This window comes from Sarcophilus harrisii, chromosome 4 (assembly GCF_902635505.1).
Source record: "Sarcophilus harrisii chromosome 4, mSarHar1.11, whole genome shotgun sequence".
In the NCBI taxonomy this organism is placed as follows: domain Eukaryota; kingdom Metazoa; phylum Chordata; class Mammalia; order Dasyuromorphia; family Dasyuridae; genus Sarcophilus; species Sarcophilus harrisii.
In genome coordinates, this window is record NC_045429.1 from 239,564,485 (window position 1) to 239,587,413 (window position 22,929).

General features: G+C 28.6%; 1 protein-coding gene across 6 annotated transcripts in view; it reads right to left on the bottom strand.

The window, feature by feature from the left end:
- The window catches only part of FAM135A (family with sequence similarity 135 member A), a 116,467-nt gene that overhangs the window by 37,498 nt on the left and 56,040 nt on the right, over positions 1-22,929 (bottom strand). For 4 of the 6 annotated variants that reach the window (XM_031964669.1, XM_031964664.1, XM_031964667.1 and 1 more), the window contains 5 exons: positions 19,777-19,903; positions 18,737-18,890; positions 15,500-15,577; positions 12,398-12,447; positions 8,672-8,827 (listed from right to left, as the gene is read on the bottom strand). In XM_031964669.1, coding sequence (XP_031820529.1) covers positions 8,672-8,827; positions 12,398-12,447; positions 15,500-15,577; positions 18,737-18,890; positions 19,777-19,903 — 565 coding nt within the window. The remainder of the gene's footprint in view (positions 1-8,671; positions 8,828-12,397; positions 12,448-15,499; positions 15,578-18,736; positions 18,891-19,776; positions 19,904-22,929) is intronic. The other 2 variants (XM_031964670.1, XM_031964666.1) reach the window with 1 other exon arrangement.

Below are 22,929 nucleotides of genomic sequence, written 5' to 3' on the forward strand. Positions count from 1 at the left end.
ATTGTCCCTTCCCAGAATATAAGCTCCTTGACTGTAAGGGCTGTTTCATTTTTGTCACTGCAGCTCTAATATGTAGCATAATGGCTAGCACATAGTATGTGTTTAATAAATACTTGCTGATTAACTGATTCCTTCTCTCCTAAATAACTATTTTTAATTTCTGGAAGGACGAAATAGATTTTGCAACATTCAGTTGCTATACAATTTGTAGCTGCTATCTTTGAGGAAAGAATCATGAAGAGAAAGAATGCAGGTATAGTGATCACTCATAATTACAGAGAAAATGATGATAAATATGCTGTAGCTTCTTAATTCCTAAAAGAAAAGTGATGGTCTCAGGAATCATTAAGAGACAATTTTTGGACACAATCAATGTGAGAAACTGTATGTGTTTCCCATGAATGGGGGAAGACATAAAAGGAAGAGAAAATAAATATTCTTGGTTAAAAATTAAAAAAAAAAAAAAAGAATACAAGGAATAAAATGAAATTCTCACATTGTAAAATTTCACATAACAAAGAATTTAGAAAATCTTCAGATAAAAAAAAAAACAAGAAACACTTCAAATCTTGATGCTTAAAGGATTATAGTTCAGGCATCTGCAATATTAATTTTAGAATAGTAGTTCCTTAATATATTCAAACACAATTGATAATATTATTATTTTTTAAAATTATATTGGAAATTTGTCAAAGTCTTATAACTCAATATGCAAAGTGAGAAGAATCTAGTTAAATAATGACAAAATATTTTCATTACAGAAATTTTATCACAAAAGAAAAATTCAGCTTATTTGTATCTTATGTTAAAAAAATAACAAGGGAGACTAATTAAAGAGTGAAAAATCAATCGGAGTTTAGCTTATGTAAGTAAAAATACTTACAAACAAAACAAAATACACATAAGTGAAAGAAACAAGGAAAAAGAAGTATATTTTTTTGGGTTGTTTATGTGAATAAATTCTGAAAAACCTGAGACTCCTGTACTCTGCCATTTCTTTCCTGAGGACAACATATATAAAAACGGAAACTGCAACAGAATGTTTCCTTAACAAGGCTAGCTAATGTATTAACAACTTAGTTCAAAATTAAGTGTTTAGAATGAAAATAATTGTCTATGTGCAACACTACTCGGATTAGCTAGTAAATAATCCTTACTGCCAAATGCTGGTATTAATCATGACCTATTTAAATCACAGGAATTTAAACTATTTTTTAGGAATTACTTTATTTTACAAAAGGAACACCAAAAGGATAACCAAAAAGACCTCCAAAAACATAGGATCACAAATTTAGAGTTGGAAGAAACCTCACTGAATGTAAAAACCCTCATTTTGTGTGAAATACTACATAGTATTTCTAATCCCTCTGTTTTTGTCCACTTGCATTTTTTATTTCCTTTACAGGTTAATTGTACATTATTTCAAAGTCCAATTCTTGCACAACAAAATAACTGTATGGATATATATATATATATACATATATTGTATTTAATATATACTCTAACATATTTAACATGTATTGGTCTACTTGCCATCTGGGGAAAGGGATGGGGGGAAGGAAGGGAAAAATTGGAACAAGAGGTTTTGCAATTGTCAATGCTAAAAAATTACCCATGCATATATATCTTGTAAACAAAAAGCTATTAAAAAAAATTCTCATTTTATAGATGAGGAAAAAGACTTAGAAAGACTAAATTGGGGCAGCTAGGTGGCGCAGTGGATAGAGCACCAGTTTGGAAATCAGGAGGACCTGAGTTCAAATCTCACCTTAGATATTTAACACTTCCAGCTGTGTGACCCTGGGCAAGTCACTTAACCCCAACTGCCTCAGCAAAAAAAGAAAGACAGATTAAGTGACTTGTCTAAGATGAAACATGTATTATCAGAAGTGAGATTTTAATCCAAAGCCCCTGACTCCAAAATCAATGTTTTTTCCCTTTTTACTATGTTGTCATATATTGTGATTTGAAGGAAATTATATGTTTTTTGAGAGCAGTGATGTTTCGTTTTTATTTTTTATCTCAAGTATCTAGCACAATACTTGGCACATGTTAGGACCTTACCAATTGTGATAATTATAATATTGGTGGAGATAACCTAAAGAATAAAACATCTTAGAAAAAGCAACATTTTTTTATTATTTTGGGCTTTATCAGACCCATTATTAAATCAGTCTCATTACCTCTCTAGAACAAATGGTAGAAAAAATGACCTAACATAAAAAATACTGTTAGGCAAATGTTTATAAAATCTATTTGAAGTATGTAATTTAATTATTTTAGAAAGCAAAATATGGAAAGCAATGACACCACATGGCTAAAATGTTAAATGCAAAACAATTTATGTAGGCCAATAACTAAGTTAATAAAATATTTCTGAGGAAATGTTGAAGAAAATATTGAAGAAAATGTAATAGTATTTAGGATTTAAGAACAGACGATGTGGAATTAAGAATTATAATAATGATCATCAACCAACAGATAAGTACAAGGTGATGATTCAAAAAGAAAAATAAAATAAAACAGTCCCAATCATCAAGGAAGGTAAGGACCCAGAATTTAGTAGTAGCAAGACAATTGGTCAAATTGCATCTAATATATACAGTGCTTTTAACATATATTGCTCCCCCACACAATTCCCTATGTTTTTACTAAACAAAATCTCATCTTTTCAATGAAAAATGTTCTCTTGATGAAGCATATTGATGGTAAATTCTGAAATACCACAATCTTAAAAGAAATGAAGACACAAATGACACAAAGACCAGTGGAGAGATATATAGTGAGCACAAGAAGCCTAAAGCTTATATTTACCTCAATGAAGATGAATAACTTAAGAAATAACATTAAGGAAATGTAGGGCTAGAAAAAGAAGTCAGGCTATCAAGAATGAGATAAAAAATAGATAGCCTGACTATTCAATTATAATTCATATACAAAACAAAACCAGCAAATATTTGGTATGTTATGTTGACATTATTAAGAGGATTTATGGAAAAACATGGGACAAGAACTGTACTAAAAAAAAAAATGTGAGTGATTTATTAAGGTGTATCAATGGATATAAAAAAAAAATTAGATCAGACCCCTTGACATACTTAAATAACAAAATTAAAGAGGAGCTTAATCCAAATAGGGCATATGGTGTAGGAACAAGCATATTTATTAAGTTACCTTTGGGTATGGTTTAATTTTAAAGGACACTTAAAAACAAAAACCTAGAATCAATGAAATTAGAGAAATATCTTATTTTGAATCAAGAACTGACATTCTTACTATATGGTTTCATATGGTTTTGTATTAGGCAAATCTCACCATAATGGGATAGAAAAAAGTTCAAAATTAAAAAAGAAAATTACCTTTTTCACTGCCTTGAAGAATAAGAATACATAATGTTATAAAAATCAACAAGAAAGGTGATGAAATATTAGCTAATCTTATATTTCAATTCTTTAATGAAGAAACAAAAAAGGAGAGAATTAATCTTACTAAGAAGATTTGGCAGATAGAAGGAGGGCAATGATAAGTAAAGCCAAAACACTATAAGTGTTAACAAGTGCCCTTCCCTCCCTCCAAATCTTGTCCCAAAAAAACTATTTTAAAAAGTCAGAATTACAATAAATAATGCTCAATATGAAACACTGTTCAAGAAGTAAACGACTCATGTTTAAATAACACTACTTTAATTAAAAGAAGAGACAATGTGACATGGAAGGAGAACAAAAGAAGTATCATATATATATAGGCCATTATCAGCTAGGCATTATACTAAAAACTTTACAAATATTATCTCATTTGATTCTGTAGGGTTGGTGCTAGTACACGGTGGACAAAGTGAAATAGACTTGATGAGTAAGACCTGGGTTTCAAATCCTAATCAAGTCATTTAACTTCTCTGAGCCTAAAAATCTTAGAACATGAAATTAAAGTGAATTTGCAATCTTTTTTTGTGGGGAAAGTCCTTAAAAGTCCTTTAAATGTGTGTAAGCCCTAATGTTCAGTTCTTTGTTTTTCTACTAGTATTTTATTTTTATTTTTATTTTCATAAGACAAGAAATTAGTCCTAAAAACTCACAGTTGTTTTTGTAAACATTTTACAGGTTATTCAAAGGATTTTACTAAGACTTGAAGAAAATCTAGCATCTGAGAAAAAGTAATACATAATGATCAAAACACAACCAAGTCTTATTGATGCTATTTAGTAGAACACAGACTGAATAAATGCACATCTTTTCAAAAGTATTTATGCCACTCAAGGCAGGTTAGATGCTGATGATTTTTATACTGTCACATTTACCCTTTGTTTCTGTTAGTATGTCATAATTTTAAAACCTCAAGAAAATCACTACCAGCAGAGGTCACTATACACAAAAATATTGTCTTCCCAATTTTTCTTAATAGTCATACTTAAATTTCACTCGTACTTATTTATAGGCTATATCTCTTCATTTCGACTAACTTCTTTTAACATAAAAGCCTGGATTACAAGAATAATCTTAGATTATTGCAAGGTCCCTAAAATACCACTCTACTATGAACAATAGATATGAAAGAAAAGGCTTCTTAGTTCTAAAGAATTTGGTCCTAAGGAGTCATTGGGAACATTTCTAGAATAAGAGCTTTATAACACACTCATTAGTTGTGCCATCCCTTGTTTTAGTCTATATCTTTAAAGCACACAATTATTAAGTGATTATCATGTGCCAGGGACCCTTATGCTATATTACAAGAGTCTATTCAATGAACTTAAAGGGGAAAAAAATTCAAAACAAGTGGTGATTCTTTCACTGTCCACCTTTTATTTAGCTTTCCTCATCTGATGAAATAAATTTAACACTAGTATTACAAAAAGCATGATGAACATAACTTTTATCATTTTAAAATGTAAAAGGTATTTTAGATTGTTTCAATGCCTCAGTCATCAGTATGAATATTAATTATCATCATTTTTATTATGAGAGTTCTCACTGAAAGAATATCAGTGAATACAGCTTTTTAACAGAACATCACTTTTTTTTTTTTTTTTTTTTTTTTAAAGTTCTAAGAGGAGCAGCTAGGTAGCACAATGGTTAAGAATACCAGCTTGAAAGTCAGGAACATCTGAGTTTAAATCCAGCCTCAGACTATGTGAGTCTGTGAAAGTCACTTAAACTTGTCTGCCTTAGTCTAAAAAATAAGCTGGAGGAGAAAATGGCAAACCATTCCAATATATTTGCCAAGAAAATCCCAAGTGAGGTCATGAAGAGTAGGATCTAACTGAAACAACTGAACAATTCACTTTTTCCCTTAAGACATATTTTTCCCAGTTATTTCCAATTACTGAGGTTTTTTAAAGTCTAAAAAAGTAATTTCTGTATCAAATATGCACAATAACTTTACCATCTTTAAATAGTAACTACACTGTGAAGAAACCCACATCCAGATAGAGAAATTATAAGGCTACCATGCAAACATTTTTCTCCTCCAAATGGAGGCATATTTATTTCCTTACAGAATAGTGCTACTACATTGGATAAGATTATTCCAAAACTTTAATCATTACCAAAATTTTTAATTATTTGACTAAGAGTAATAGCTGCTTCTCATACCCAAAGTGCTCTTCAGAAAAATAAACTGTTCACAAATAAGTCCTCTGAAAAGCCATGAAATTCATTACAAATCACTTTTTATTGGCTATTTTTCTCAAGGTCAAGCTAATTTTTTGTGCCATGATATAATTTAAACATAATTTTAAAAAATAACTGGTTCAGTCAACATTGAATGATAAAAAAATCTTTGCTTGTTCAATTAAGCATTGGGTCAAAGATATGGGAAAGCCTTAGATATTTTTATTAAGAATCAAAAAAGCAGTCATGTATAACACAGAAGTCCCAAAACACTATATAATGTGAGTAGTGCAGAAGTACTTAAAAGCTTTTGGTGAGTGCAAAGTGTGAAGAACTGGAAAAATCATGATTTCAATTCTTGTTATAATGCAGAGTCAATATTATGTTTATTCATTAAGTTATTCTATTTTTGCTTTTTTGAGTCATATATTGATTATCGGTTTTCTCTTCAAGGTTAACAAGATTCTGATTTAGTTCACTTGCTAGCACTGATGGAAGATGGAATATTATGAGTAGTTTTGTATCACAAAACAATGAAAGAAATGAAAGGTCCTGAAAACAAGGTAAGAAGTCATTTATCCTCATTGCAAAATCAGGTAAGGCTTCCACCACTGCCCTTAAGGAAAAATTTGGGAAAGCAGACCTGATCAAATCCTTAAAAAAAAAAAAAAATTTTAACAAGAGGTGACATTTTAAAGACTCTCAGAGAATGGATCTCAGGATATTGCAAAGAGTAAGATTCCCCCAAAAAGGTTAAGATCATGAATTGAATAGCAAAAACAGAAGACTGAAAATACACTATAAATCCATTAGCTGACTTTCACATATCTACAAAATCTTAGGTGACAATGTTCTATATGTGCATTAAAGATATGGCTGAGGAAGAGAGATAAAGGAGAGAGGTAAATTTTCAGTTTTCCCTCTATATTTCAATCAAAAAGTTCATAATGCAATATTTTACCATTTTTGTTGGTTTATTATAAAAACATTTGATGGAAGAGGCAGATTAGGGATTCTCAGTATCTTCCACAGGTTAATGTCACACAAAATGCATAGACATATATTATAATAGAAAATAGATGTGATGACAAGGAGAATTTTATTTGAAGATCCTCTATCAACACAGAGTAAAATAAATGCCCTCAAAAATATTTACTAGGGCCATGAAGAGTATCTTGCTCTAAATGGTGTTTCCCAAGATGTTCTTATTCCCAACTGACACTATGATTACTGTATTGAGACAAAGAACAGTACAGGGTGTCCTTTATAAGATTTATAATCACTTAAAATAATTCAGATTAACAATCCACAAAGCAAAACTCAAATAAATGAACATGAGTTGAATCAAACAATGACTGGTGCCAACTATGTGCCAGCCATTGTGCTGGATATTGGGTAGAGAAAAACAATAATGAAATAGTAATACCTGTTACCAAGAAAGTTACATTCTATCAAAGAAACAATATATATATATATATATATATATATATATATATATATATATATATATATATATAACTGTACACTGACTAAATATAAAATAAATAAAAGGCAATTATGTCAGGGAGAGCACTAGGAACTGGGGAGTGGGGCAAGGATAAGGAAAGATATAAAGAGGTCTGGGTAGAACCTTGAAGAAATTAAGGAAATTCATATTGCTTTAATTAAGATGTCTTCATCAAGATCTGTATCTTGGACAGTTACTACAGCTGGACAATCATTTAAATTAAGAGCTGAATAGGAGATAAGGTTGATTTTCATTTGGGAAGCTAGGGAAAGCCTTACCTTTCCTCAAGTTATTTACCCCCTTTTGTGAATGTCTATTTTTTTTAAATCAATAATCTGGGTAATACAATTACACACAACTCCAAATCAGGGACCATTACACTCCTGGAGGAATCAAAATTTAAAAGGCAATGGAAAGAGTGAATGGAAGGTAAAGTAAATATGAGATAGTATGAAAGATTCTGAGAGAAAAAATAAATAAAAAATTATCGAGGATCTTATAACTAGAAAATGAGGCATATAAAGGTATATAGAATGAAAGATAATGGACACTAAATGCTAGTAAAAAAAAAAGAATTGCAGAAAGGACCAGTATATTAACTATATACTTTATGGATAATTTTATGGAAAGACAGATATAAATCATAGGAAATGAGATGGGGATAGATTATTATCTGTAAACTTCAGATCTATAAAAGAATATTATCATTTTTCTCTAGTTCTTTCACTTACTCGTGACTAAACCATGAGAAATTCACTTTCCTAATCTTTAAGATGAAGAGGGTGGCTTTAGATAACCTCTAAAGTACATTTTGGCTTTAAATCCAATGATATGTTCTAAATCCATAGCTAAACAATATATATGTTGCAATTATATATACATATATTTTTATTATATACATTTTATTTATTTATTATACATGTTATATACATACATTTTATTAATGCCTTTGTTTCTGGAAATATGTCAGCCTTTCTCCTCCTTGCCACCCAAAACTGACCTTTTTTTTTGGTAAATAAAGAAAAAGTAAAAAGAATGCCTAACAGTGACTGAGTTTGTCCCCTCTTCCCCCCTGCAATATATACACACATATATAAACAAATAAACAAAGTTTTGTCCCAGTAGTCTATTTCACTTCAGGAACAAGGAACAATGTTTCCATATCTTGTTTTCTGTGATTATTATTGATTTTTGATCATATTTGGCTAACTTTGGGTCATCTTTTTATTTATACCACTGAAATTTGTGTGTGAGTGTTCTGATTCTGTTTGTTAATTTATTTTTTAGAACAGTGTAATAAACATCCAATAAGTAGTTTGGGAGTGAAGAGAGAGAGATTAGCTTCACTCTCTGGAATGAGTTTTCTCACTCATAAAACGAGAGAGGCCAGATGGTTGCACTAATAATTTCTGAGGGCCCTTCCAGCTCTGGGCTTTGATGACTGAGTGTGCATGTACTTGGGTAGCTTTTGTTTTTATAAACTTCAGGGTATGTATTTTAGGAAAATTTATCAGATAAATGGCAACTTTCATCACGATGTTTTACATTTAGCACTCACCCTTAATGTATGATGTTCTTGTGCTAATAAAGCTGTTATTTCATCCTGTAATGTTATAACTTCTAAAAATTGTCCCCATAGTGCCATTAGAAGTGAGCATAGCTGTGCAAGATTCATATTTATGAGTTCTGCCAGTTCATCAGGATTTTCCATTTTCTGAAATTAGAGGGGAAAAAAACACAACACTTTTCTAAGACCTATTAAATATATTATCACAATTCTTTATAAAAAAATGCTAAGTACTCAAAATAAGAAAAAGGCTGGGAAAAAGAGATGTATTTCTTACTTTCACATAATACCACAATGACTTTTACTTTTTACTACCTACTTATTTCATTACTAAAATAGTAATTCTAGTAGTTTTACATATTATTTCTAGTAAAACTTTATTAGTCATATCATTTCAAGTTATAACAATTATGATGTCAAAAATAACCTGAAAATCTTCTAAATTAGATTTATAAAACATGGAACTTTAAGGACACAGACAACAAAATGTAGTAACTTTACACATAATATACAAATGTGATTAAACAAAACAAAATTTGAGATATTGATTCAACCTCATAATTACAGGCTTTAAAACATCATATCTACAGCTATATCAGATATTTATTTTACATATTTATGATTCCATATAAGGCACTGGAGCAATTTCTAAATTGTTCTTTTTGGACTTAAAGACTCTTATAACTCTATTCTTTAATTTCAAAGTTTTGGTTTGCCTATAGCATTCTGGAATGGTCTTCATAAAGAGGTAAAAAGTCTCCTTATTGGAGATCAAGTAAAGATTATGATAACTACTTTTTACAATTGTCATGGAGGGTTTTTTTTTTTTTGTTCAGACACAAATAAATTAGATTACTTCCAAAGTGTGCTCCAACTCTTTTGAAATTCTGCAATTTCTGTAAACTGTTACTCTAAACATTCTTGCCTAGTGGGTAACAATAAAATTATTCTACTTAGTTAAATATTTATGAAAACATCACAAAAGTTAAGCTATTACTAACCTACTGTGAAAGGTAGAGTCCACTAAAAGAGGCAATCACTTAGCTGGTGAACTGCTAAATAAAATGAGAGTCTCTTAGAAGAATAAAATAAATTTAGTTCCAAATATTCAAATTTTTCATGGAAGCAATTTTATTCATGAGGATAAAAATTTTTTTAAACACAATTAGAGCACAAGTGCTCTGTGCAGGTAAAAACCTTTTCTTCCTATTTCTTAACATTACCTTAAGAGAGAAGCTATCAATAGCTTCATTCTCCTGAACATCAACATTGCGGGAGATCAGGCACAGACATGCAGAAATTCAATAATCCTCAGTAAATCTTCCTTAAAAAAAACAATTACTGGGGCAAAGAAATACTATAAGCTGCAGCTAAATTTAGCCTGTCATTTATTTTTAGTTTGGAAGAGGACTTTTTTTTGAGGGGGGAGGGGGGAACAGGCAGTCAGACAAGGGTCATATAGCTTGTAAGTGTTAAGTGTCTGAAGTCACATTTGAATTCATATACTCCTGACTCCAGGGCAGGTGCTCTATCCACTGCATTGTCCAACTCCCCCTTATTTTTAAAAAAATTAATATATGATGTAATGGTACAAATTTATCATTTAATGAAGAAAATATTTTTTAAATGTCTTTAGAAAAAATGTCTTGACAATAAGAAAAAAATTGAATTTTATTCACTAAAGTTTTTTCCTAAAATAACATTTGAATGTTTTCTCAGTTCCACCTAATTTTTAGCAAAGAATCTTAACTTAATTCTTAATGCCTTTTTGTTGACTGAGCTCAAAATTATTTTTAATTATTTTTAAGAAATTATTTTTAAGAAGAGGGAGGTTAACTGAATCAAATAAATCATGCCATCCCAGATTTTGCTGACCTGGGACTAAACAACCAGCTTTCCTGATTTTTATTCTTCATGTAATATTGTGTAACATCCAATTTCTGTTCTTATGTATACACAGGTATTAGAGAATCCCTTTGTAATATGATCTAAACATACAGAACTGAAGTTGAAAGCCTATCCATGTCAGAGGTAGCCTTGTACTGTAGGAAGTTATTCTTCTGAGTGTATATAATTCCATTATGGTATATATGAAATCATGTGATAGTGATATTCTATTATACTTATATGGAGATCTTATATGATCTTGGCAGGAAAAAAAGGTCTATTTTGTTTGTAAACATAATTTGTATTAACTTATGAAACTTAAGGTCTTAGAGAGCTGCCTGGAGGTTAAGTGACTTCCTCAGGACAACACAGCCAGTATGTCAGACTTGGAACAACATAGCCAGTATTCCCAGCTTTAAGGACAGCCTTCTATTCATTACACCAGGATAAATCTAAGCAGAATTCAAATACTCCAAATTCTAAGTAAAAACAACCCCAATAATCCACCATTATATAATATTAAGAATAAAATGATACATACATATATATACTACTTTATAGCATTTCTCTTATCAAGGATGAAGAAAAAATTTTAATATAACTGATTCTTATAATAAAAGTAATAAAACAATAATTTAACTAAATTATTATTTATAACATAAATAGAAAATATAAATAATTAAATGAAATAAAAATAATTTAAATACAATAACTGATTCTTATACCAAAACCAAACAAGTTTGACTTATGGACTAAATTGACTTTAGAATTTCAAGTAGTGTTATCAATGCAAAACAATTTCCAACTATCAAATTTCCAGTGACAAAACTAGATATATAAGCAGTAAAGACATTTTTATGCAAGGATCACTTAAAAAAAATTCAGTCTTAAGTCCAGCAGATTTTTTAATGTTCCCCCACTCATTCCATCACTTTCCCTCCAAAATAAGTTAATAACTCTAAAGTAAGGAGAGACAAACCAAAACTACAATTAAAAAACATACATACAAAAATGGTAGCCAACTTTAGGATATGAATAACATTTGAAATATCAAACACGGAATGTGAAGAAAAGGAATTAGAAAAGAAGGAAAGAAAAACTGATTATAGCATCTTCCAAGTCAAATCTCTTTATATTACTTTTAAGCATTATTATGAGAATTCATATTCAACACAGGTAGCTAATTTACATATGAAAATACAAAGAAACACTAAAGTCAAGTCATATATCTGATTTCTGTATTATCTATACCACTACTCTCTCCCATTAGTACATGTGACAATAAATTGCATAAGGATTTTAAACATCGGAAATGCTTAGTTCCTTACTGTAAAAACAAACCAAAACAAAATAAAAGTTTCCAGCTACAGCAACAACAAAAAAATAAATCTAAAACAAAATTGGTTAAATACTGGACAGAACTGTTAACAGGGAAAACTTTCTAAATAATGACAATTAACAACACCAACTATAGATAATCAAATGATATTTATCCATGAAAAATAATTTTTAAAAATCAACCTTTTATTCTTTGAGAAAAATTATCTCAAATTACCTGAATAAAAATGAAAATCTTTTCCTTTTAAAATATATTCCAATAATGCAACTACATATAACATATTAAACTACAACCAAATGTTACATGATGTTATAAACTGGATTTCATACTGAAATATTTTCTGACCAATTTAAGATTTAATTTCAGTAAGATAAATATCTTTTCATTTTAGAGGAAAAAAAAATATTTTTGAAATGTTCAATTTAAATTATGAGTCAAATATAGTTTGAATAGGTGACAAAATAATTAAATGATTCTTAAGTCCAAAATACCTTTACTTCTTCACATAATTCGGTAAGGCGAGCTTCTACATCTATTTTTTCTGAAAAAGAAAAAAATTAAAGCATAGAAAGATGAAATATTTTAGTGTTAAAATTTAGCATTATTCTGCAAATAATACAGCTAAATTATCTTCTTATATAAGTAACTGTAAGGAATTTCCAGGCTAGGTTTGAATAGTTAAGTAAATATAGATACAATTTACCATTTTTCATAGGGACATTAACTATTTCGATTCAGTAAATAACCATTTTTCAAAATTACTGCTCTAGGATAAAGTATAATAGTATTTTTAAAAAGCTAAAAATGCCATAAAAATATAATACTCACATAGTAACTAGTTCAACTTCAGTTCAAAGTTACCATTCTCTGTTATGCATCATAATGTACATCTTGAAAAATTTTAATGAATTGAATCATACTTAAAATGGAATACTATATTATTTAAGGAGAACGTGATAAATCCTTTTAAATATTTTCTAATTCCATCTTTTATCAATTATATATATGTACACATACACACACATATCATACATACATACGTGTGTGTGTGTGTGTGTGTGTGTATTACACATCAAGAATTCTTGGAGGCATATCTGTATCATAATCCAAATTTGTATGTTATACATTATAAACACCTGGATGAAAAGCAGATTGAATTAAAGTACTTTTAACATGAACTTCAAAAATACTTTAAATGAAGAAAAATGAAACATAAAAATTTCTTCATTTTTTTCTCTCATAAGTTAAACTTGCCTATTATATGGTGATACATATTTTTTACTGACTTCATGCCTGTGAAACTAAAACAATATAGTTTCTGTGAAAGATGAAAAAAAATTAAGCCAAATTACAAACCTAATACATAAACTTAACAAGTAGTGGTTATCTAATTTAACCACTACTATTGGCTTGTTGACTCATTTTTAGTAATGGGAAATTTCCTATCTTTCAAAACAAAAATGTTTATTCCATCATTAAAATAACTCCTAATACAATGAATTTAGAAAATGTTATGAAATGATTGCTGTGAATACAACTAAATTAATACATTCAAGAGATAAAGCTTTCATTGGTAGTTATAGATGATGAATATTTGCATAATACTTATATTCAAAAATTGCTTTACAAATTTTATACTTAATTTGATATATTATTCCATTTGACAACCTTACTGGTAAAATGATACTAAAGCAAGGAAACTTAATACTTTTGTTTTAGAAGTTTAAATAATGGTATCCCCTCAAATGAAGTCAAAAGGTGTTGACAAAGTTTGTGACTCTTACTATTTTTCATTTGTCTCTATGTAATACTGATCATTTTCTATGTTGACAATGACTAACAGATATAATGCTTTGAAAATATAGAGAAATTTTGATTCTTAAATTCAGATCTTTAAAAAACAAATCCACCGAATTTAAGACAACAGTTTCTATTTAAATTCAATTAAAGATTTTAAAATCATTGGTATCAAACTCAAATAGAAAAGGGGGGGGGCCCTCTAAATCATACAGCAGGATGCATAGTGACTTGGAAAACCAAATGTTAACATTATATCCAATCAAAAACAAATATCTCCATATTTTATTTATTTTCCAAAATATTTCCCAATTATATTTTACTCTGCTTAGGCTACACTTGGGATTGTTATGGGCCCCAGTCCATTTTGGATGTTTTGACATCTCTATTTTAAATTTATTGCTTCAGTTAAGAAAATTGTTATGAATGTATGTTTTAAATTATTTTCTCTTTGTTCTTCACTGTTTTTAATTTAACAAAAGCATCTTTTTTTTTTAGTCTAAGCCTCAAGTTAAATCAAATTAATATAGGAATGTTTTATGTAGGCTCATAATATAAACTGAAAAACTACCAATTCTAAATTGATGAATCAAAATCTTATTTTAAGATTTCATGAAAATAAAGGAAAGTAGCTGGATACAATGACCCTGAATATGAATGAATTTATTTTGACAATAGAGACATTGGGAAATATCTGGTCAGAATTTCCAAAAATGTATTTATATACATATAGAGAATAATAATATGATAAATGTTTATAGATATTTTGAGATGAAATTGTCATAAAAATGATGCTTAAAGAAAATACATTTATTAGAACTTCACCTTTTGTTCTTATTCCTTCTACCCTACCTTATATTCGGAAATCCTGTTAACTTTTAGCTGCTTCAATGAAATGGGACCAACTTTAACATAACTAAGCTAACTTTTGGCAGGGGAATCATATGAAAAGGTCTGGTTGTCCTTTTATTTAATTTTTTATTTGTTTTAGATTAATAAGAGTCAAATATTTTTAAAGAGAAAAAAGTATATTGAACTGTAGGACATTTTCAGTTTTGTATGACATAAATTACTTGTTTGATATAAAAACTCTTTAAAATATTTCATACAGATGTTAAACTACTATTACCATTATTTGCTTATTAAACTGAATTGTAAATGTCTTTGAAACATAAAATAGAATTTTGTCATTTTAATTTTTAAGAGTAAATTTTTATTTCTTATATAACATAGAATAATTACTTTTGAATTGGAGCAATATTACATTAAAATATAACTCAAACTCAAGTTAATTCAAATAGTGTTCTCATTTATTTCTGTCATGAAGATTAGATTTTTTTCCCACCTTTTAAAAATTACTGAATTTACTCAAAGCTAAGGTGAACTTTAGTTCAGTTTTGGCAGTATAGATGTTATCTAAAATGAGTTTTTTAATGCCTTTTAATTATCACATGGTAGCCCCATTCTTCAATACAATTTTTGACTACTATCTAGAAAGAAGTATTTAAAGAATGCTGAAAAGGATATTAGAAGATTCTTAAGGATAGCCTTTTTATATTTACCATTTTATAGTTGAAAATAAGAAATTTAGCTAATTCTGCCCTTTGGATATTGGATTCAAATTGAGAAAGTTACATGGATCAAAGAATTTCTGATTTATCAAATAACCAAAATCTGTAACTACGAATGGTGGGAACATATTACATTTTGTATATAAAGTTATCATAATAATTTAAAACAAGAATTTCTATTACTAAAAATTCTATGAGATTACTTATTCTGCATTAAAAACATACCTATATTTGTGTCTTTCTGGTTTCGTGGACATTTTCTTCCAAGAAGGCGCTCGTAAAGGACGTGCATGCTGGCCTTGGCTAGTTATAAGGATTGTACACATGACTAGTTACTATACTCCTTTTTTCAATGTAATTTATTAGAATTTGCCTATAAGTTAGTAATAAATGTTATAACTGCTCTCATGCTGTAGTTAGATTAGAACTTAAATAAAGCAGAGTCCAATGGTTAAGTTAATAAGCATATTAAATGTGTACATTAAGGATGACAATGAAACCTAAAGCTTGGTACTTATTTCAATTTAAATCTCTTTAAAATTTAAGAGACATTTGATCAAAAAACTCAATTTTGTTTATATGTAATTATATTCATTTTCAAATGAACAAATATTTATAAATGAACACCTATTAGTAGGCACAGTGCTAAGTATAGGGAAAAAAAAAAAGAAAACAATTTGCTTTCCTTAAGGAACTTAAAAGAATTTAAAAGTTGGTAGGAGCCTCAGTCTAATCCCATTCATTCACTTGACACTGAGGCCCAGAGAAATGACACCCTTACTCAAAATCAATTAATGATAGTGGGTACTACTCTCTAATCCACTTAATCACCACTTTTAAATTAGATGTCAATCAAAAAAATACATCATTGTGGTGAAAGTAAAAATGAAAAAAAGAGAAAAGAAATCAAAGCATAATTCTAAATACTAGGAATATAATATTTCCACTTTTTTTTTTTTTAAACTCCTCTCAAAAAAGCTCTGGATCATTTTCCAAATTTTTTTTGAAAATCAGATTTTGAAATACTTACAAATTGGAAAATTCATGGGAAGAAGGAAAAGAAAATCCAAGTTTTAGAAAAAAAATAAATTCAATATTTTAAAAATAAAAAGCAACTATATAGATCTATTTAAAAACTGTGGTTTTTACAGAGTATTAGAATTATATTGTTACATGTATTTTATTTTTGGAAAAAACAATAATTATTTAAGTCTACATATAGCTAATTACTTTTATCTTAAACAGTGAATAAATTTTTTTTAGCAACCTATTTAAAAGATGCATGCAAAAGAGATTAAAAATTCACAAGAAAAAATGGGTATGTCAAGAAATAGTAAAGAAAGATTTAAGAAAAACAAAATGTTGTCAACAAATATTTACTGAACACAAACTATTAAAAAATCTTGGATAATAAAAAGCAAATCTTATTCTGTAAGTCATATATCAGTACTTATATGGATTCAAAAGATTTTTAAAAATTATCTTTTACCATACAAAGACTGAAGGTTTTGTGATAAATCATTTAAAATGCATAATTAGAAATAAACAAACTTGATTAATATTTGAGATTGTATCCTGAGTTGAATTATGAGGTGTTTTTGGATTAATTATATTAATTCCCATTACACTTTATCCAAAAGTGAAAATACATAACAGAAAAAAAAATCTCTACTATGTATGTTTTTACTAAGAGGAAACAATTATCAAGTACAAATTTTAAAAAAATAACTTACTCCATAAAGGGAGAATTTAAGGGATTGATACTTTTTCTATTTGAAATACATTTTTTGTCCCTGAAAAAAACAACGTGATGAGTACTTCATGACTCAACTTCTTTTATAAATTGGCTATTGTTGGCAAATGTAATTTTCTGAGTTAAAATGTAAATAATTTTCTTTCTTAAACATCTACTACATTAAATATAAAATTATGTTAGTAACTTAAATAAAATATAATTTTGTTTTAAGATCTCTATCACAGGTACTGATTCAACATAAAAAAGTCAAGGTGATTATAATCTAGTTCCTTGAAGAAAATAGACACTTTCCATTATTGTTCTACATGTAGAATTTGTCCAAAGAACATATTCAGATGTTTTAAATAGAGGGGAAAAATAAGGAAGCAGTTTGTCCAGATAATAAATGGCCTAAAATATAATAATCCTTTTACATTATTCTTTTTTCATTCTGAGGAATAATATATTAGCAAGAAGAAATGTTTATTATCACATACACATGGGATGTATGTGTGCACAAGTATTTTAAACTTTTGAAACAGTCAATGTAATTAAAAACCAATATGCCTGATTTTTTCCTCCAGGGAACTGGTGGATTTTTTTTTTTTTTTTTTTTTTTTGGTGTATATAATTCAAATGACCGTGACATTATAAAGTCAAAGACAAGCACGGTATTTGCCATTTCCAAAGGAACAAAGTAACGGTGAATCAAAAAGCTGGATTTACAAGAGTTCAATGATTCAGTAATGATTCATTAAATATATTTGTGGTTTATCTATCCAAAAAACCCAAAACAGCAACCACAAAAAAGCCATCTAAAACAGGCAATTATAAAAAATAGATTTCTTTTTTGACATTAAATTTTATTTTCATTTTTTTTCTTTTCTTCTTAACTTTAGATGTAATTTCAAATGAAGAATTTTCACATATGTGAAATGATATCTGCTATTTCACAGACAGCATTATATATTAAAAGATTAATGTATTTAAAAGAATAGGCAGAATTTAAAAGAATATGATGTAACCAAATTAACAGTAATCAAAATGGAAGCTCTCTTCAAAAGGAGCTAACAAAATTAAAATCTTTAAAATTATTTAATTTACTAATTTTTATTATGTCAAAATTAAAAATCCAACATAACACCAAAATTTTAACTTTTAATCCTAATAGATATATGTGTTTGTGTATACAGTGTATATGCATACACATTTTACACATATCTATGCATACATATATTTAATGAAATCATATGTTTGCTTATTGGTGACCTATAACTCTTAAAAACTATTTAGATAATATTCATAATCCCACAAATTTAGAGCAAGTCATTTGAAATCAGTTTTTTTAAAGTTGTTTCAGATGCTTACAAAATTACACATTCTATTAAATATTTTTGGTGGACCTTTAATTTGTTTCCATAATATTACTTAATAATAATAACAGTAAGTAATATTACTGTTTTTATTTTTACATTATTACAAAGGATAATTGCTACTTTTTGTTTTTATGTGTCAAAATAATCACTTAAAAAGTAGCACTAAGAAGTGTTTTTTCTTAAAAGACTGTAAAATACTTCTGAACCACACATTCAGATTGAATAGTTGAGAGAGAAATATTTTCATTTATGAATGGTTTGCATGTGAAAAGTATAGCAATGTGTCTTCATAATTAACAATATAGAAAAGATTTGGAAGTACAGAAAAAGATCATATTACTTCCAACATACCCAGATCTATTCTGTGACAAGAAGGAAGCTCTTGTGTTACCATTAGGAAGTAGCTGTGCAATCCCTGGAATGCTAGCAGCAAACTGGCACAAAGTGTATAATGGAAATTGTAGGCATGATGTAAGAAGGATTCTGCAATCATGAAACTGCATCCCTAAACAAAAATATTAAGACAAAATATTACTACCTCAAAAAGCTAAAAACAGGAAAAAATTTTTTTTCATAAAATTCAAATAATCCCTCTCAAATCTAAACCACAACTAAGCCATAACTAAGGTAAAGCTTAATACAATTGTTCTTTTTTAAAATCAAAGTAATTTAAGCATATTAAATATGGCTCAATTGATTAAACTGAATAATACTGAAACAATCTTCATTTATTTAATTTAAGCACAAATTTTTTTAATCTTGCCTGTAAAAATTATTTTATTAGAATTATAATTACTACTTTTTGGAACCAGAGGGGACATCTGAACTAACTGGGCCAGCATTTTGATTGGCTATGATTCATTACCTCATTACTTCCTAAGATTTTTATCAAATTTGTTATGTATAAAGATACACAATATGCCATATATAAATGTTTATTAGTATTATTGACTAATGTCATCTCCTTTTGGAGGGAGTTTCTGCTGAATGAACATATAATGTTTGAGGGTCTATCTTTAATTCTGCAGAGAGTAGAATATTGATGGGGATAAATTTCTCTAAAAGCATTTTCGTTAGGCTGTTAAGGTTTTGCTAACAGAACAAGAGATAATTGTGGAAAGGTGACAAATCTGGGAGGCTGTCAAAATTTTTTTTTGTTAAATATATATTGTAAACTAGGTCTTAAGGTTTTATTATAGTTTTGACAATCAGAATATGGAATCATCTGATAGTTTCTAAACTTTCCCTTTTAATTGCGAGAGTCCATTAAAAGATTCAATCCCCAAAGTGACTCTAATTATCCAAAATTCTACAGTTTACTGAAAAAAATACTTGTTCATATTCCATTTTCCTGAAATAAGAGAAAAAAAATAAATATACTATAGTCTTACATCTGGAGTTAACTGTTTTGAGTAGTTATTACCAAAGACCACACTTTCAAGAGAAGGAATCACAGAATCCTTGTTTTGTGCTGGCGCATTCCTATTTAACCATGTATTCTTCACTGGACGAGGAAAGCTGAAGGAAAAATTATTTTTAAATTATTGGTTTTTTTTTTTAAACAAGCAGCATAAATTCAACTAAATATATACTAAATAAAGTCTTATGAAAATAAAAATTCATGTAAAGGGCAACATTTCTATAAGATTTTGATTTCTACTAATGCATTTTTAAAGAAAATTTTTAAATTATTCCTAGAAGTTAAAGAAAAATGAGGCTGAAAAAGATTACAATTATTTCTGCACTCAAGACAAAGATTCTCAAAAATATTGTTATTCTCCTCTTCTGATGAATGTTCACATAATCCAGATAGTGGACTAAAAAAAATGGAAGGGGAACCTGACAAAGTTGACATGTCAGTTTAGCTATTTTTTTTTTTTAGAAACGCTGTAAGGATGAATAGTAGTACTCAAATTAAGTAGTTTACAATTACCTAAATATTTACATAATTATTCTGATGTGGGACAAAATTTATGGAGTTAGGATCCATAATTTAAATATTATAGGAGGAAAAGCATTTAATGTACTTGGTATCTTAGTTTCTCAAGAAATAGAGATAATTTCATAAGATCACAGAATCAGAGATGTAGAGCTAGAAGGAAGTTTTATGATTTACACCCACAGCTGGGATATTTTAAGCTTTGACAAAATGTCTACAAATTCTTTTAGGCACTATCTGAACAATTCTGAAGTCAAAGAAGACATGGTAGCACAAATCCTCTATAAAAAATCTCTCTGAAAATGACCATTTAAAAAATAATTCTACTATTTCTATTACATGTTGTGTGAAATAATGATAACTGATTTTGTTAAATTAATGTACTTACACAATTTGAAGAAAGTAAGGGAAAAAGAAATCAAAATCGTCATAAGCAACAAGCACATTTCATATGCAAAAAGAAATTTGAATTTGCAAAAATAAAAATGTTATTATCTTAGAAAATAAGAGATCTTCCAAGTCAACTGTAAATTCCATTTCCTGCCAAATATCTTTCAAAATTAAGTGTTAGTATGACTGTTTTTGGAAAAACTGAATTAAAATAACTTACTAAAGAAAAAGAAATAGATCATGTGCAAGCCAGGCATATCAGAAAATCCTGAAATTACTTAATTTAAATAATTAAGTGAATTAATATCTATTTGAGCTTAATGGCATTAATTTAATTTTACCTATATTAGAACAAACATAAAAGAACATGAAATGCTCTAGCTCTTTTTGCTATGATTGGAAGAAAATCTATAATAAATAAATTTAAGAAAAAACTTGGTGGAACATTTAAAGCTAGGAATATTACCTTTAACATGACCTTGGATCAATACCATCAGCAAAAAGCTTTGCCACTAATCTTGTCCTGCTGCTTCTTGCCAACCTCCCAACTTGATTTATAAATAAGTAGAGGAAAATGAGAGAAAAATTCTGCATTCATAGTAAGGACAATTCTAGCAACAGATAGGAAGCTTCATAGAAGTTACTGAGGGCAGCAACATTAGCTATTAAAGGCACGCCAACTTTTCCTCTAGCCAATAAGCAAAACCAACAGTTCATCCTCCCGGCATATGAGTCAGAGTCAAAAGAATCTTCTTTCAATAGTCCATGTTTAAGTAAGCTATCCTTTTTTTTCTTACTAGTCTGGCAAAAACTGCTATACTACAAGAGGAAAGCACATGTTTAACTAAAATCAGAGTGATCTGGTTAATAATGGAAATTGTAAGCAAGATGTAAGAAGGATTCTGCAATCATGAAAATGCATCCCTATATTTCACTACTTAATGAAAGCCACCAAAATGAGCATGTGAAGGATAGTCTATGTAGTAATTAAGTGAGATCCTATGCTTGCATTATTCATATAGTCTTATAGTGAGTTTGGAAAACTGGAGTTTCTAGGTAAGGGTTTCTTCTATAAAAAGAAGTTCAAAGTAGCATACAACTTAAAAAAATGAAAACTTCCATTATGAACATCAAATAGTTGTAATGTAGGTTTGTAAAAGTAAATATAAAAAAAGAGGATGATGACATCAAGAAGTGAAATCTTTCAGGATCTTTATAGTTTAACTTTTATGCTGGGTAAATTCTGTTCACAGATATTAAGCAATTTTAATAGATTTTTTTTTAACTTAAGGAGAATAATTTATCCCTACTTAAAAATTAGCAATTTTTTCATAAAATCATAGATTTACAGATGGAAGAGCTCTTACAAGTCACTTAATCCAACTCCTTTATTCTATAGATGAGGAATTAAACAAACAGTGGTTGAATGACTGGTTGAGAGCCATACAGCTAATAAGTAGGATTTAAACTTAGGTTTTCATGACTCCAAGTCCAATGCCCTATCTACTATACCACACTCTAATGGTACATCATCTTTTAAATAATTCAAGAAATGAAATGATCCAATAGAAATGAAATAAGAAAAATCTAAGTTTAATAATCAAGAGTAAAAAACATCACCACAGATATACAAATCTGAACATGGTAACTAGGAATTGCTGAAATAATCCTTCTGATATAATGAATATTATTCAAAAGTTTATCACCGTACACAATGACTAATTTTAGTCTTCATAACTAGAAAAGTACATGAAATAGAAAGGGTTTAGCAAAGAATTTTTAAGACTAAAATATTATCCAGCCAAAAGTTAAAGAAGCTGGAAATTATTCAATCTAGAGATAGGAGGAAAGAATGATAGGAAATTTAATAGCTAAAATACATAAAAGGCTTATATGTAATAGATGTATACAAACAGAACAAGGGGAAAATGGTCTTTTACTGCAGCTTTAAGATTCAGACATAAAATGAATTTCCTGACACTAAAGATTGTCAAACACTCAACTGGGTTATTAAAAGAGGTTTTAGAATATTTTTCTCTACACTCTTAAAAAAAACAACATTAAATAGTTCTAATCAAATGAGAATTATATTTTGGCATGACCATGCTAAAGAATAGGGACATTCATGGAACAACTTTGGTTTGTCCTAAGATCCTACAAATTTTTACTAAAAAATGTTTTGGATAAAGAAATACTATTACATAATATATCTGCT